General features: G+C 41.3%; 1 protein-coding gene across 1 annotated transcript in view; it reads left to right on the top strand.

Moving 5' to 3' along the window:
* Nucleotides 1-14,424, top strand: part of LOC115183646 (T-lymphoma invasion and metastasis-inducing protein 1-like) — a 15,781-nt gene extending 1,357 nt beyond the window's left edge. The window contains exons 3-5 of the mRNA XM_029744753.1: nt 4,980-5,152; nt 6,475-6,699; nt 14,306-14,424. Of these exons, the coding sequence (XP_029600613.1) occupies nt 4,980-5,152; nt 6,475-6,699; nt 14,306-14,416 (509 nt within the window). The 3' untranslated portion in view covers nt 14,417-14,424. The remainder of the gene's footprint in view (nt 1-4,979; nt 5,153-6,474; nt 6,700-14,305) is intronic.
* Nucleotides 14,425-15,000: the final 576 nt, after the last annotated feature.

Genomic DNA, 15,000 nt, shown 5'->3' with positions numbered 1-15,000 from the left:
GTCTGTCTGTCTGTCTGTCTGTCTGTCTGTCTGTCTGTCTGTCTGTCTGTCCATAGATTTCTTCTCCTCTATTCAATCATTGTCTAATTTAACACCATGATTGAATCACAACCACTTGAGATCCAACAGAACAGAGGAGAGAAAATATATTCTCTGTTAACATCCCTGTCTTTCCCCTCCTCTGTTAACATCCCTGTCTCTCCTCTGTTTACATCCCTGTCTCTCCTCTGTTAACATCCCTGTCTCTCCTCTGTTAACATCCCTGTCTCTCCTCTGTTAACATCCCTGTCTCTCCTCTGTTAACATCCCTGTCTCTCCTCTGTTAACATCCCTGTCTCTCCTCTGTTAACATCCCTGTCTCTCCCCTCCTCTGTTAACATCCCTGTCTCTCCTCTGTTAACATCCCTGTCTCTCCTCTGTTAACATCCCTGTCTCTCCTCTGTTAACATCCCTGTCTCTCCCCTGTTAACATCCCTGTCTCTCCCCTCCTCTGTTAACATCCCTGTCTCTCCTCTGTAACATCCCTGTCTCTCCTCTGTTAACATCCCTGTCTCTCCTCTGTTTACATCCCTGTCTCTTCTCTGTTAACATCCCTGTCTCTCCTCTGTTAACATCCCTGTATCTCCTCTGTTAACATCCCTGTCTCTCCCCTCCCCTCCTCTGCCAAAGACACAATACAATACTCTACTTAGCCCTGTAGGCTCTGGTCTAAAGTAGGGAATAGGGAGCCATAGGGCCCTGGTCTAAAGTAGTGCACTATATATTGGGAATAGGGTGCCATAGGGCTCTGGTCTAAAGTAGTGCACTATATAGGGAATAGGGTGCCATAGGGCTCTGGTCTAAAGTAGTGCACTATATAGGGAATAGGGTGCCATAGGGCTCTGGTCTAAAGTAGTGCACTATATATAGGGAATAGGGTGCCATAGGGCTCTGGTCTAAAGTAGTGCACTATATATAGGGAATAGGGTGCCATAGGGCTCTGGTCTAAAGTAGTGCACTATATATAGGAATAGGGTGCCATAGGGCTCTGGTCTAAAGTAGTGCACTATATATAGGGAATAGGGTGCCATAGGGCTCTGGTCTAAAGTAGTGCACTATATAGGGAATAGGGAGCTATTTCATCCCTAATCATAAGGTTTAAAAGTGTTTCCATGCCAACCCAGAGCGTGAGCTGCCTACTGGGTTGAGATGTAGTCGAGTTTGTGTCTGAAATGAAACATCTCAGATAAATGAAACATCTCAGATAAATGAAACATCTCAGATCAATGAAACATCTCAGATAAATGAAACATCTCAGATCAATGAAACATCTCAGATAAATGAAACATCTCAGATCAATGAAACATCTCAGATAAATGAAACATGAAACATCTCAGATAAATGAAACATCTCAGATAAATGAAACATCTCAGATCAATGAAACATCTCAGATAAATGAAACATCTCAGATAAATGAAACATGAAACATCTCAGATAAATGAAACATCTCCGATAAATGAAACATGAAACATCTCAGATAAATGAAACATCTCAGTTAAATGAAACATGAAACATCTCAGTTAAATGAAACATGAAACATCTCAGTTAAATGAAACATGAAACATCTCAGATAAATGAAACATCTCAGATAAATGAAACATGAAACATCTCAGTTAAATGAAACATGAAACATCTCAGATAAATGAAACATCTCAGATAAATGAAACATGAAACATCTCAGATAAATGAAACATCTCAGTTAAATGAAACATGAAACATCTTAGTTAAATGAAACATGAAACATCTCAGTTAAATGAAACATTAAACATCTCAGATAAATGAAACATCTCAGTTAAATGAAACATGAAACATCTCAGATAAATGAAACATGAAACATCTCAGATAAATGAAACATCTCAGATCAATGAAACATCTCAGATAAATGAAACATCTCAGATTAATGAAACATCTCAGATAAATGAAACATCTCAGATAAATGAAACATGAAACATCTCAGATAAATGAAACATCTCCGATAAATGAAACATGAAACATCTCAGATAAATGAAACATCTCAGTTAAATGAAACATGAAACATCTCAGATAAATGAAACATGAAACATCTCAGTTAAATGAAACATCTCAGATCAATGAAACATCTCAGATAAATGAAACATCTCAGATCAATGAAACATCTCAGATAAATGAAACATCTCAGATCAATGAAACATCTCAGATAAATGAAACATGAAACATCTCAGATAAATGAAACATCTCAGATAAATGAAACATCTCAGATCAATGAAACATCTCAGATAAATGAAACATCTCAGATAAATGAAACATGAAACATCTCAGATAAATGAAACATCTCCGATAAATGAAACATGAAACATCTCAGATAAATGAAACATCTCAGTTAAATGAAACATGAAACATCTCAGTTAAATGAAACATGAAACATCTCAGTTAAATGAAACATGAAACATCTCAGATAAATGAAACATCTCAGTTAAATGAAACATGAAACATCTCAGTTAAATGAAACATGAAACATCTCAGATAAATGAAACATCTCAGATAAATGAAACATGAAACATCTCAGATAAATGAAACATCTCAGTTAAATGAAACATGAAACATCTTAGTTAAATGAAACATGAAACATCTCAGTTAAATGAAACATTAAACATCTCAGATAAATGAAACATCTCAGTTAAATGAAACATGAAACATCTCAGATAAATGAAACATGAAACATCTCAGATAAATGAAACATCTCAGATCAATGAACATCTCAGATAAATGAAACATCTCAGATTAATGAAACATCTCAGATAAATGAAACATCTCAGATAAATGAAACATGAAACATCTCAGATAAATGAAACATCTCCGATAAATGAAACATGAAACATCTCAGATAAATGAAACATGAAACATCTCAGATAAATGAAACATGAAACATCTCAGATAAATGAAACATCTCAGATAAATGAAACATCTCAGATCAATGAAACATCTCAGATAAATGAAACATCTCAGATAAATGAAACATGAAACATCTCAGATAAATGAAACATCTCCGATAAATGAAACATGAAACATCTCAGATAAATGAAACATCTCAGTTAAATGAAACATGAAACATCTCAGTTAAATGAAACATGAAACATCTCAGTTAAATGAAACATGAAACATCTCAGATAAATGAAACATCTCAGTTAAATGAAACATGAAACATCTCAGTTAAATGAAACATGAAACATCTCAGATAAATGAAACATCTCAGATAAATGAAACATGAAACATCTCAGATAAATGAAACATCTCAGTTAAATGAAACATGAAACATCTTAGTTAAATGAAACATGAAACATCTCAGTTAAATGAAACATTAAACATCTCAGATAAATGAAACATCTCAGTTAAATGAAACATGAAACATCTCAGATAAATGAAACATGAAACATCTCAGATAAATGAAACATCTCAGATCAATGAAACATCTCAGATAAATGAAACATCTCAGATTAATGAAACATCTCAGATAAATGAAACATCTCAGATAAATGAAACATGAAACATCTCAGATAAATGAAACATCTCCGATAAATGAAACATGAAACATCTCAGATAAATGAAACATCTCAGTTAAATGAAACATGAAACATCTCAGATAAATGAAACATGAAACATCTCAGTTAAATGAAACATCTCAGATCAATGAAACATCTCAGATAAATGAAACATCTCAGATCAATGAAACATCTCAGATAAATGAAACATCTCAGATCAATGAAACATCTCAGATAAATGAAACATGAAACATCTCAGATAAATGAAACATCTCAGATAAATGAAACATCTCAGATCAATGAAACATCTCAGATAAATGAAACATCTCAGATAAATGAAACATGAAACATCTCAGATAAATGAAACATCTCCGATAAATGAAACATGAAACATCTCAGATAAATGAAACATCTCAGTTAAATGAAACATGAAACATCTCAGTTAAATGAAACATGAAACATCTCAGTTAAATGAAACATGAAACATCTCAGATAAATGAAACATCTCAGTTAAATGAAACATGAAACATCTCAGTTAAATGAAACATGAAACATCTCAGATAAATGAAACATCTCAGATAAATGAAACATGAAACATCTCAGATAAATGAAACATCTCAGTTAAATGAAACATGAAACATCTTAGTTAAATGAAACATGAAACATCTCAGTTAAATGAAACATTAAACATCTCAGATAAATGAAACATCTCAGTTAAATGAAACATGAAACATCTCAGATAAATGAAACATGAAACATCTCAGATAAATGAAACATCTCAGATCAATGAAACATCTCAGATAAATGAAACATCTCAGATTAATGAAACATCTCAGATAAATGAAACATCTCAGATAAATGAAACATGAAACATCTCAGATAAATGAAACATCTCCGATAAATGAAACATGAAACATCTCAGATAAATGAAACATCTCAGTTAAATGAAACATGAAACATCTCAGATAAATGAAACATCTCAGATAAATGAAACATGAAACATCTCAGATAAATGAAACATGAAACATCTCAGATAAATGAAACATCTCAGATAAATGAAACATCTCAGATAAATGAAACATCTCAGATCAATGAAACATCTCAGATCAATGAAACATCTCAGATAAATGAAACATGAAACATCTCAGATAAATGAAACATCTCAGATAAATGAAACATGAAACATCTCAGATAAATGAAACATCTCAGATAAATGAAACATCTCAGATAAATGAAACATGAAACATCTCAGATAAATGAAACATGAAACATCTCAGATCAATGAAACATCTCAGATAAATGAAACATGAAACATCTCAGATCAATGAAACATCTCTGTTGGTGTTTCCTCTCAGGAAACATGATGTCATGTATAACCTTAGTATAAAACATATAACATTTCCCCCCCCCACCATATCCCAGGATGCACTCTGTTCCTGTACGAGACTGACGGGCGGTCGGGGATCGACCACCACAGTGTTCCTAAGCACGCGGTGTGGGCTGAGAACAGTATCGTCCAGGCCGTGCCTGAACACCCCAAGAAGGACTTTGTCTTCTGCCTCAGCAACTCTCTAGGGGACGCTTTTCTCTTCCAGGTAGCAGGGCTGGGTGGTGTGTGTGTGTGTGTGTGTGTGTGTGTGTGTGTGTGTGTGTGTGTGTGTGTGTGTGTGTGTGTGTGTGTGTGTGTGTGTGTGTGTGTGTGTGTGTGTGTGTGTTTGACATTTCCTTGTATCAGAGCTAGCTGTCACGTGTCATTGTGGTTATGGTTGACATGTATAAAGGTCACTCTGTCATATCACAACACACAGTGCCACCAATCCCTTTTACCAAAGACCATATTCCAAAAAATACTGAAATGTCTACATTGGTAATTTGATAATTACAGTTGCTGTCAGACAAATGACATTCAGTTAACTAGAAAATACATCACATGATAAATTGATAATAAGAAAGTAGATGATCGTGATATTTTCTGCCAGTCTGACAGAGACTGGGGACATTTAGTCTGACGTCAGTATTCTTTGAAATATACTTCCTGTGTCAGGTGACCCATGTTGTGTGTGACATCCTTATGTTGTCCTGCAGTGTACCTGAGGTGTCACACTAAAATCCTTCCCTATTGAAACCCACTGTGCAGTCCGTCCTCCAGTGTACCTGAGGTGTCACACTAAAATCCTTCCCTATTGAAACCCACTGCGCAGTCCGTCCTCCAGTGTACCTGAGGTGTCACACTAAAATCCTTCCCTATTGAAACCCACTGTGCAGTCCGTCCTCCAGTGTACCTGAGGTGTCACACTAAAATCCTTCCCTATTGAAACCCACTGCGCAGTCCGTCCTCCAGTGTACCTGAGGTGTCACACTAAAATCCTTCCCTATTGAAACCCACTGCGCAGTCCGTCCTCCAGTGTACCTGAGGTGTCACACTAAAATCCTTCCCTATTGAAACCCACTGCGCAGTCCGTCCTGCAGTGTACCTGAGGTGTCACACTAAAATCCTTCCCTATTGAAACCCACTGTGCAGTCCGTCCTCCAGTGTACCTGAGGTGTCACACTAAAATCCTTCCCTATTGAAACCCACTGCGCAGTCCGTCCTCCAGTGTACCTGAGGTGTCACACTAAAATCCTTCCCTATTGAAACCCACTGCGCAGTCCGTCCTCCAGTGTACCTGAGGTGTCACACTAAAATCCTTCCCTATTGAAACCCACTGTGCAGTCCGTCCTCCAGTGTCCCTGAGGTGTCACACTAAAATCCTTCCCTATTGAAACCCACTGTGCAGTCCGTCCTCCAGTGTCCCTGAGGTGTCACACCAAAATAATTTCCCCTTCAATCATTTTGTGGTCTTAACAGATCTACCCCCCCCCCCCCCCCCCTTACCCGTATGATGTGTCACACTAAAACCCTTCCCCTCTGCCCCAGACGTCGGGCCAGACGGAACTGGAGAACTGGATCACGGCGGTCCACTCAGCGTGCGCTGCTGCCGTTGCTAGGCAACATCACCGGGAGGATACGGTGCGATTGCTAAGGACAGAGATCAGGAAACTGGAGCAGAAGATCGACATGGACGAGAAGATGAAGAAGATGGGAGACATGCAGCTCAGTGCCGTGACCGATAACAAGAAGAGGAAGACTATTCTGGAACAGGTGAGGGAGGGAGGGAGGGAGGGAGGGAGGGAGGGAGGGAGAGAGAGAGAGGGAGGGAGGGAGAGAGGGAGGGAGGGAGGGAGGGAGGGAGGGAGAGAGGGAGGGAGGGAGAGGAGGGGAGAGGAGGGAGGGAGGGAGGGAGGGAGGGAGGGAGAGAGAGGGAGGGAGGGAGGGAGGGATTAGAGGGATAAGGTACAGGTGCGGTGAGGGAGGGAGGGGATGGAGGGCGGGAGGGAGGGAGGGCGGGGGAGGGAGGAAGAGAGGAGAGGGAGGGAGGGAGGGAGAGGGAGGGACGGGAGGGAGGGAGGGAGGAGAGGGGGAGGGAGGGGAGAGAGGGAGGTGAGGGAGGGAGAGAGGGAGGGCGGGAGGGAGGGAGGGGAGGAGGGAGAGGAGGGAGGGAGGGAGGGAGGGAGGGAGGGAGGGAGGGAGGGGATGGGAGGAGGGAGGGAGGGAGGGAAAGGGAGGGAGCGAGGCGAGAGAGGGAGGGATGGGAGGGAGGGATGAGAGGGAGAGGAGGGAGGGAGGGAGGGAGGGAGGGAGAGAGAGGGAGGGAGGGAGAGGGAGGGAGAGAGGGCGGGGGGAGGGGGAGGGAGGGAGAGAGGGGAGGGAGGAGGGAGGGAGGGAGGGAGGAGAGGGGGAGGGAGGGAGGGAGGGATTAGAGGGATAAGGTACAGGTGAGGGAGGGAGGGAGGGAGGAGGGAGGGAGGGAGAAAGGGAGGGATTAGAGGGATAAGGTACAGGTGAGGGAGGGAGGGAGGGAGGGATTAGAGGGATAAGGAAGAAGTGGAAGGTAAAAGATAAAATGAGAGATATTCAGCTTTCAGCTGTTTCTGAAAATAAGAGAGAGACAGAGAGACAGAGGAAGGAGAGAAGGGAGAAAGATTAGGGAGGCAAGGGTAGGGGGAAAGACAGTTTAGAACCAGCTCTACAATCTCTTGCATAAGTGTGTGTGTAAAATTCTGGAGTTACTTTGAGTGAAACTGCCTGAGGGTTATCCCTAATTCATACACATAAGTCTTCTTATTGAACACACACACACACACAGACACACACACACAGACACACACACACACAGACACACACACACAGACACACACACACCCACACACACACACACACACACAGCTGGACAGTTTTCTGGTTTTGGGAACATATATTTTGTAATGTCTCCACAATATTTCCACCAGACTGTTCCATCAACCCAATGAAACATGCTGGGAAACTTTAAGGAACAGACAAAATTCTGCAATATTTCTATTTGGTTGCAAAAAACACTTGCCCTCATATTGCAAAAACATTCACAGAACATATTTGTATGTTCTTTAAAAGTTCTGGGAATATTTTGGGGATATAATAAGAGATAGGTGCTCAAAACACTAACATTGTCCAGTTGCGCTGACATTTAGTCCCACAGTGGAGGTGTCATAATACCCATAAAACCTAGCGGTCAAACAGGGACATTTTTCTAAATGTTTTTCCACTGTTCATTTTTCCCCCATAGGGGATTTTAGAAACACTTACAATAAGGGCTGTGTTTCTTGCAGGTTTAACCTGGCGTGACGTTTTCATAACCATGTAAATCTCTTTAGGACAAGGTGACTTTTATCAATATATTCGGCTCCAATTACTCTCAGATTCAACAATGTTAATTACCATAAAAATAAACATCATGCAAAACTACAAATCCCAGCATGCTCTTGCACGTCATCTCTAGCTGATACCTTTATTACCAGGTATTGATCCTCCAGGTCACGTCTAGCTGATACCTTTATTAACAGGTATTGTGTCTGTTTAAAACCTTGCACTAGACAGAACACAGAATTATCAATTTAAAGAAATGTTTCCAATTTAATAATGACTACATTTAGCTAACATTAGATAGTTAATCCAGAGATTCTTAGCTTTGCCTCGATTCGTCAGTCTCGTCCAGAACATCATGGTATTTGTAGTTCTTTATGATAGCCACATTAGAGGCTAATTAGCTTTTCCTTTTTTAGGGGGTAAATCCCCAGAGAATATATTGATAAAAGTCACCTTGTCCGAGAGAGATTTACACGGTTATCAAAACGTCACACCAAGGTAAGCCTACAACAAACACAGACCTTATTTTAAGCGTTTCTATAATCCTTAATGGTGGATGGTTTGATGACGTTCATACAATGTTTATTAAGCAAGAGTGCACAGGACATTCCCTTAATGTTGTCAGAACCTATTTAAAAGGTTCCAATACATTTGTTTAGTTATGGGTGTTGTCTGGGATGCTACAAGAGTATTCTTGTGATATTCACAACGGTTGTACAGAACATTTACGCAATGTTGCACAATGTTTCACAATTTCCCAAATAATCTGTTTTAGGTTTGACATCATTTCCCCATTGATGTTCACGTAATATACATTTTACCTTGTCTTGGAGGTCCTCAGAACACTTAGACAAATGTATATTTACGTTTTACCGAATATTACGACAGCATTCACAGAGTATACAGTTTAAAGCAGATTGGAATCCCCGTTAAGTTTCTCTCCAGATTTACATTTTGAGGACTGAATTGTAGGTCCACACCAAGGTGATATAGACACATAGCATTTACATTTTATTCATAGGACATTTGAACAGCATTTAACCATACAAACACAACCATATATATATATATATATATATATATATATTTACTTGTTGAGAATCTCCACATGTGGGGTTTGAACCTGCGATGTTTGGTTCCCAGGCCAGGTATTTTAATCTTCTGACTACCAGGGAAACTTTCTCTTTGTTTGTCTTCTCTTACATCTTTTTTTTTCAGTATGGTCGCCACGACAGTATGGTTGCCACGGCAGTATGGTCGCCACGGCAGTATGGTCGCCACGGCAGTATGGTCGCCACGGCAGTATGGTCGCCACGGCAGTATGGTTGCCACGGCAGTATATAGACATAGCAGTACAGTCGCAATGGCAGTATGGTTGCCACGGCAGTATGGTCGCCATGGCAGTATGGTCGCCATGGCAGTATGGTCTTCACGGGAGTATATAGCCATGGCAGTATGGTCGCCACGGCAGTATGGTCGCCACGGCAGTATGGTCGCCACGGCAGTATAAAGCCATGGCAGTATGGTCGCCACGGCAGTATGGTCGCCGCGGCAGTATGGTCGCCACAGCAGTATGGTAGCCACGGCAGTATATAGCCATGGCAGTATAGTCGCCACGGCAGTATGGTCGCCACGGCAGTATGGTCGCCACGGGCAGTATGGTCGCCACGGCAGTATATAGCCATGGCTGTCACGTCCTGGCCAGTATAAGGGTTAATTGTTATTGTAGTTTGGTCAGGACGTGGCAGAGGGTATTTGTTTTATGTGGTTCAGGGTGGTGGTTTTTTAGTAAGGGCATTTGATTTAAGTATTCCGGGGTTTTTGGGCACTGTTTGAGATTCACGTAATTCTATGTTTAGTCTAGGTAGTCTGATTCTAAGTTTAGTTAATTGGGGTGGGGACTCTCAATTGAAGGCAGGTGTGGTCTGTTTGCCTTTGATTGAGAGTCCCATATAGTAGGGTGTGATTGTGTTTGTCATTTGTGGGAGATTGTTTTTGCACTGTGTTTTTGTATAGCCTGCAAAACTGTTGCACTGTCGTTGTTTCTTGTTTTTGTATCGTGTTCACGTTAGCGATTAATTAAATTCAAAGATGAACACGACCTCCGCTGCGTATTGGTCTACTTTGTCAGATGAGGACTTTTCTATTTCTTCTGAAGACGAAGACAGCTGTGACAATGGCAGTATGGTCAATTAGGAATTAATTCCTTGCTTCCTTCTTAAACATAACTAACCCAGGGAAATACTGGTAGCTGGGTTGTTCACCATCACTTCACCCACCCTCTTTACAGTTGAAGTCGGAGGTTTACATACACCTTAACCAAATGCATTTAAACTCAGTATTTCACAATTCCTGACATTTAATCCTAGTAAATATTACCTGTCTTAGGTCAGTTAGGATCACCACTTTATTTTAAGAATGTGAAATGTCTGAATAATAGTAGAGAGAATTATTTATTTCAGCTTTTATTTATTTCATCACATTCCCAGTGGGTCAGAAGTTTACATACACTCAATTAGTATTTGGTAGCATTGCCTTTAAACTGTTTAACTTGGGTCAAACGTGTCGGGTAGCCTTCCACAGGCTTCCCACAATAAGTTGGGTGAATTATGGCCCATTCCTTCTGACAGAGCTGGTGTAACTGAGTCAGGTTTGTAGGCCTCCTTGCTCGTACATGCTTTTCAGTTCTGCCTACAATTTTCTATAGGATTGAGGTCAGGGCTTTGTGATGGCCACTCCAATACCTTGACTTTGTTGTCCTTAAGCCATTTTGCCACAACTTTGGAAGTATGCTTCGGGTCATTGTCTATTTGTGACCAAGATTTAACTTCCTGACTAATGTCTTGAGATGTTGCTTCAATATATCCACATAATTTTCCTGCCTCATGATGCCATCTATTTTGTGAAGTGCACCTGTCCCTCCTGCAGCAAAGCACCCCCACAACATGATGTTGCCACCCCTGTGCTTCACTTTTGGGATGGTGTTCTTCTGCTTGCAAGCATCCCCTCTTTCCTTCAAACATAACGATTGTCATTATGGCCAAACAGTTTCATTTTTGTTTCATCAGACCAGAGGACATTTCTCCAAAAAGTACGATCTTTGTCCCCATGTGCAGCTGCAAACCGTAGTCTGGCTTTTTTATGGTGGTTTTGGAGCAGTGGCTTCTTCCTTGCTGAGCAGCCTTTCAGGTTATGTCGATATAGGACTTGTTTTACTGTGGATATAGATACTTTTGTACCTGTTTCCTCCAGCATCTCTTCACAAAGGTCCTTTGCTGTGGTTCAGGGATTGATTTGCACTTCGTTGCACCAAAGTACGTTCATCTCTAGGAGACGAACGCGTCTCCTTCCTGAGCGGTATGAGGGCTGCGTGGTCCCATGGTGTTTATACTTTGCGTACTATTGTTGTACAGAGAACATGGTACCTTCAGCATCTGGAAATTGCTCCCAAGGATGAACCAGACTTGTGGAGAACTACAATTTATTTTCTGAGGTCTTGGCTGATTTCTTTTGATTTTCCCATAATGTCAAGCAAAGAGGCACTGAGTTTGAAGGTTGGCCTTCAAATACATCCACAGGTACACCTCCAATTGACTCAAATGATGTCAATTAGCCTTATCAGAAGCTTCTAAAGCCATGACATAATTTTCTGGAATTTTCCAAGCTGTTTAAAGGCACAGTCAACTTAGTGTCTGTAAACTTCTGACCCCACTGGAATTGCGATACAGTGAATTTATAAGTGAAATAATCTGTCTGTAAACAACTTGTTAGAAAAATTACTTGGTCATGCACAAAGTAGATGTCCCAACCGACTTTGCCAAACCTATAGTTTCTTAACACAGAAATTTGTGAAGTGGTTGAAAAAACGAGTTTTAATGACACCAACCTAAGTGGTATGAAACTTCCGACTTCAACTGTATCTGCTATGTACTCTACTTCTGGGCACCATATTTACAAGGTATCCAAGACTGTGAGTGCTGATCTAGGATTACTCTTGCTTTTCAGATCATGAAAAATAAGACAGGAGGGGGGAACATATCAAGCATCTCAAAATAGGAATATATATATATATATATATATTTTTTTTTTAGTTCAACATTCAATTTTTACACAAGTTTTTTTTAAACATTTTAGTTAGTCTAAATTCTGCATTTCTGACTGGATTTATACATCTGGATGAAATAAAGACATCCCTCTCTTTTAGCCTCAATTAACACAGTTCTTTTCAAAAGAAAACATGGTTTAAAGATTATTGTGGGATTGAACCTCCAATCTACAGCTCTCCATATAATAAGCCCTCTGAACCCTTCAATCTACAGCTCTCCATATAACTAGCCCTCTGAACCCTCCAATCTACAGCTCTCCAGATCGTTAGCACTCTGAACCCTCCAATCTACAGCTCTCCAGATCATAAGCCCTCTGAACCCTCCACTCTACAGCTCTCCAGATCATTAGCACTCTGAACCCTTCCAATCTACAGCTCTCCAGATCATAACCCTCTGAACCCTCCAATCTACAGCTCTCCAGATCGTTAGCCCTCTGAACCCTCCAATCTACAGCTCTCCAGATCATAAGCCTCTGAACCCTCCAATCTACATGTCTCCAGATCATTAGGCACTCTGAAACCCTCCAATCTTACAGCTCTACCAGATCATTAGCCCTCTGAACCCTCCCAATTACAGCTCTCCAGAATCAATTAGCCCTCTGAACCCTCCAATCTAAGCTCTCAGATCATTAGCCCTCTGAACCCTCCAATCTACAGCTCTCCAGATCATTAGCACTCTGAAACCCTCCAATCTACAGCTCTCCAGATCGTTAGCCCTTTCTGAACCCTCCAAATCTACAGCTCTCCAGATCATTAGCCACTCTGAACCCTCCAATCTACAGCTCTCAAATCGTTAGCCCTCTGAACCCTCCAATCTACAGCTCTCCAGATCGTTAGCCCTCTGAACCCTCCACTCTACAGCTCTTCAGATCGTTTAGCCCTCTGCAACCCTCCAATCTACAGCTCTCCAGATCATTAGCCCTCTGAACCCTCAATCTACAGCTCTCCCAGATCACTTAGCACTCTGAACCCTCCAATCTACAGCTCTCCAAATCGTTAGTCCTCTGAACCCTCCAATCTACAGCTCTCCAGATCGTTAGCCCTTCTGAACCCTCCAATCTACAGCTCTCACAGATCGTTAGCCCTCTTGAACCCTCCAATCTACAGCTCTCCAGATCCTTAGCCCTCTGAACCCTCCATTGCTGTGAAACCCAACATTGGTGTTACATATGAATGAATACATATTAATATAATATATATATATATATATATATAATATCTATATATATTCATAATATCTTATATTATCTCTGGAATCTGTATTCAAGACAAAGGTCTATATGAATGGACATTATTCTCATCCACACCAAAGAGGACTGATTCAAAGTGTGTGTGTGTGTGTTTTCCCACCACAAGAGACCGATTCGGTGTTAAAACCCTGTCATTACCTTTGATCCCTGTGGCAAAGTGTCATGTTGCCTCTCAATCCCTTTTAATCAGCTATGGATGTTTACCTGTAGTTAGTTTAGTATGCGCCTGTCTGGTGGTGTGGGAAATCAATGTGTGTGAACAGGATGAAGAGTGTTTTTGTACGCAACTGGGTGTAACTGAAGTCAATAAAGGAGTTTTTTTTTTTTTTTTTTACTGTCCTTGTAAACTCCACCTGTAACGCTGATGTAGCTTAGTGAGTAATACAGAAAAAATGAAACGTAACACAACAATACTGATCAACCTCCCTCTCTCTCTCTGTCTCTCTCTCTCTCTATCTCGTCCTCTCTCTCTCTCTCTCTCTGTCTCTCTCTCTCTCTATCTCGTCCTCTCTCTCTCTGTCTCTCTCTCTCTCTCTGTCTCTCTCTCTCTCTCTCTCGCTGTCTCTCACTCTCTCTCTCTATCTCGTCCTCTCTCTCTCTGTCTCTCTCTCTCTCTCTCTCTCTCTGTCTCTGTCTCTGTCTCACTCTCTGTCTCTCTCCCCTCTGTCAGATCTTCCTATGGGAACAGAATCTAGAACAGTTCCACTTGGACATGTTCAGGTGTCGTTGTTACCTGGCCAGTCTGCAGGGAGGGGAGCTGCCCAACCCTAAACGTCTGTAGCCGTGGCCTCCAGAGCCACCAAAACAGGCCATGGGACGCCTGGGAATCTTCTCGGTATCTTCCTTTCACGCGCTGGTGAGTGGGGACTGATGTACACACACCACACACACACAACACACACACACACCACACACACACAAAACCAACACACCACACACACACACGCACACACACACACACATACACTCAAACTTACATATACACACACACACAAACACACATACACACCACACCCACACACACCACACACACACACACACACACACACACACACTCAAACTTACATATACATATACACACACAAACACACATACACACACACACACACACACACACATACACTCAAACTTACATACACACACACACACAACACACACACACACACACACACACACACACACATACACTCAAACTTACACACACACACACACACACACACACACACATACACTCAAACTTACACACACACACACACACACACACACACACACACACACACATACACTCAAACTTACATATACACACACACACACACACACACTGACAGTGAAGAGGACCAACCCACCAAGCCACAATGTCCTCCC

The sequence above is a fragment of the Salmo trutta genome, unplaced genomic scaffold (genome assembly GCF_901001165.1).
Source record: "Salmo trutta unplaced genomic scaffold, fSalTru1.1, whole genome shotgun sequence".
NCBI classification, from domain to species: domain Eukaryota; kingdom Metazoa; phylum Chordata; class Actinopteri; order Salmoniformes; family Salmonidae; genus Salmo; species Salmo trutta.
The sequence above is the reverse complement of the archived record's forward strand: the minus strand, read 5'-3'. Positions and strand labels throughout refer to the sequence as shown.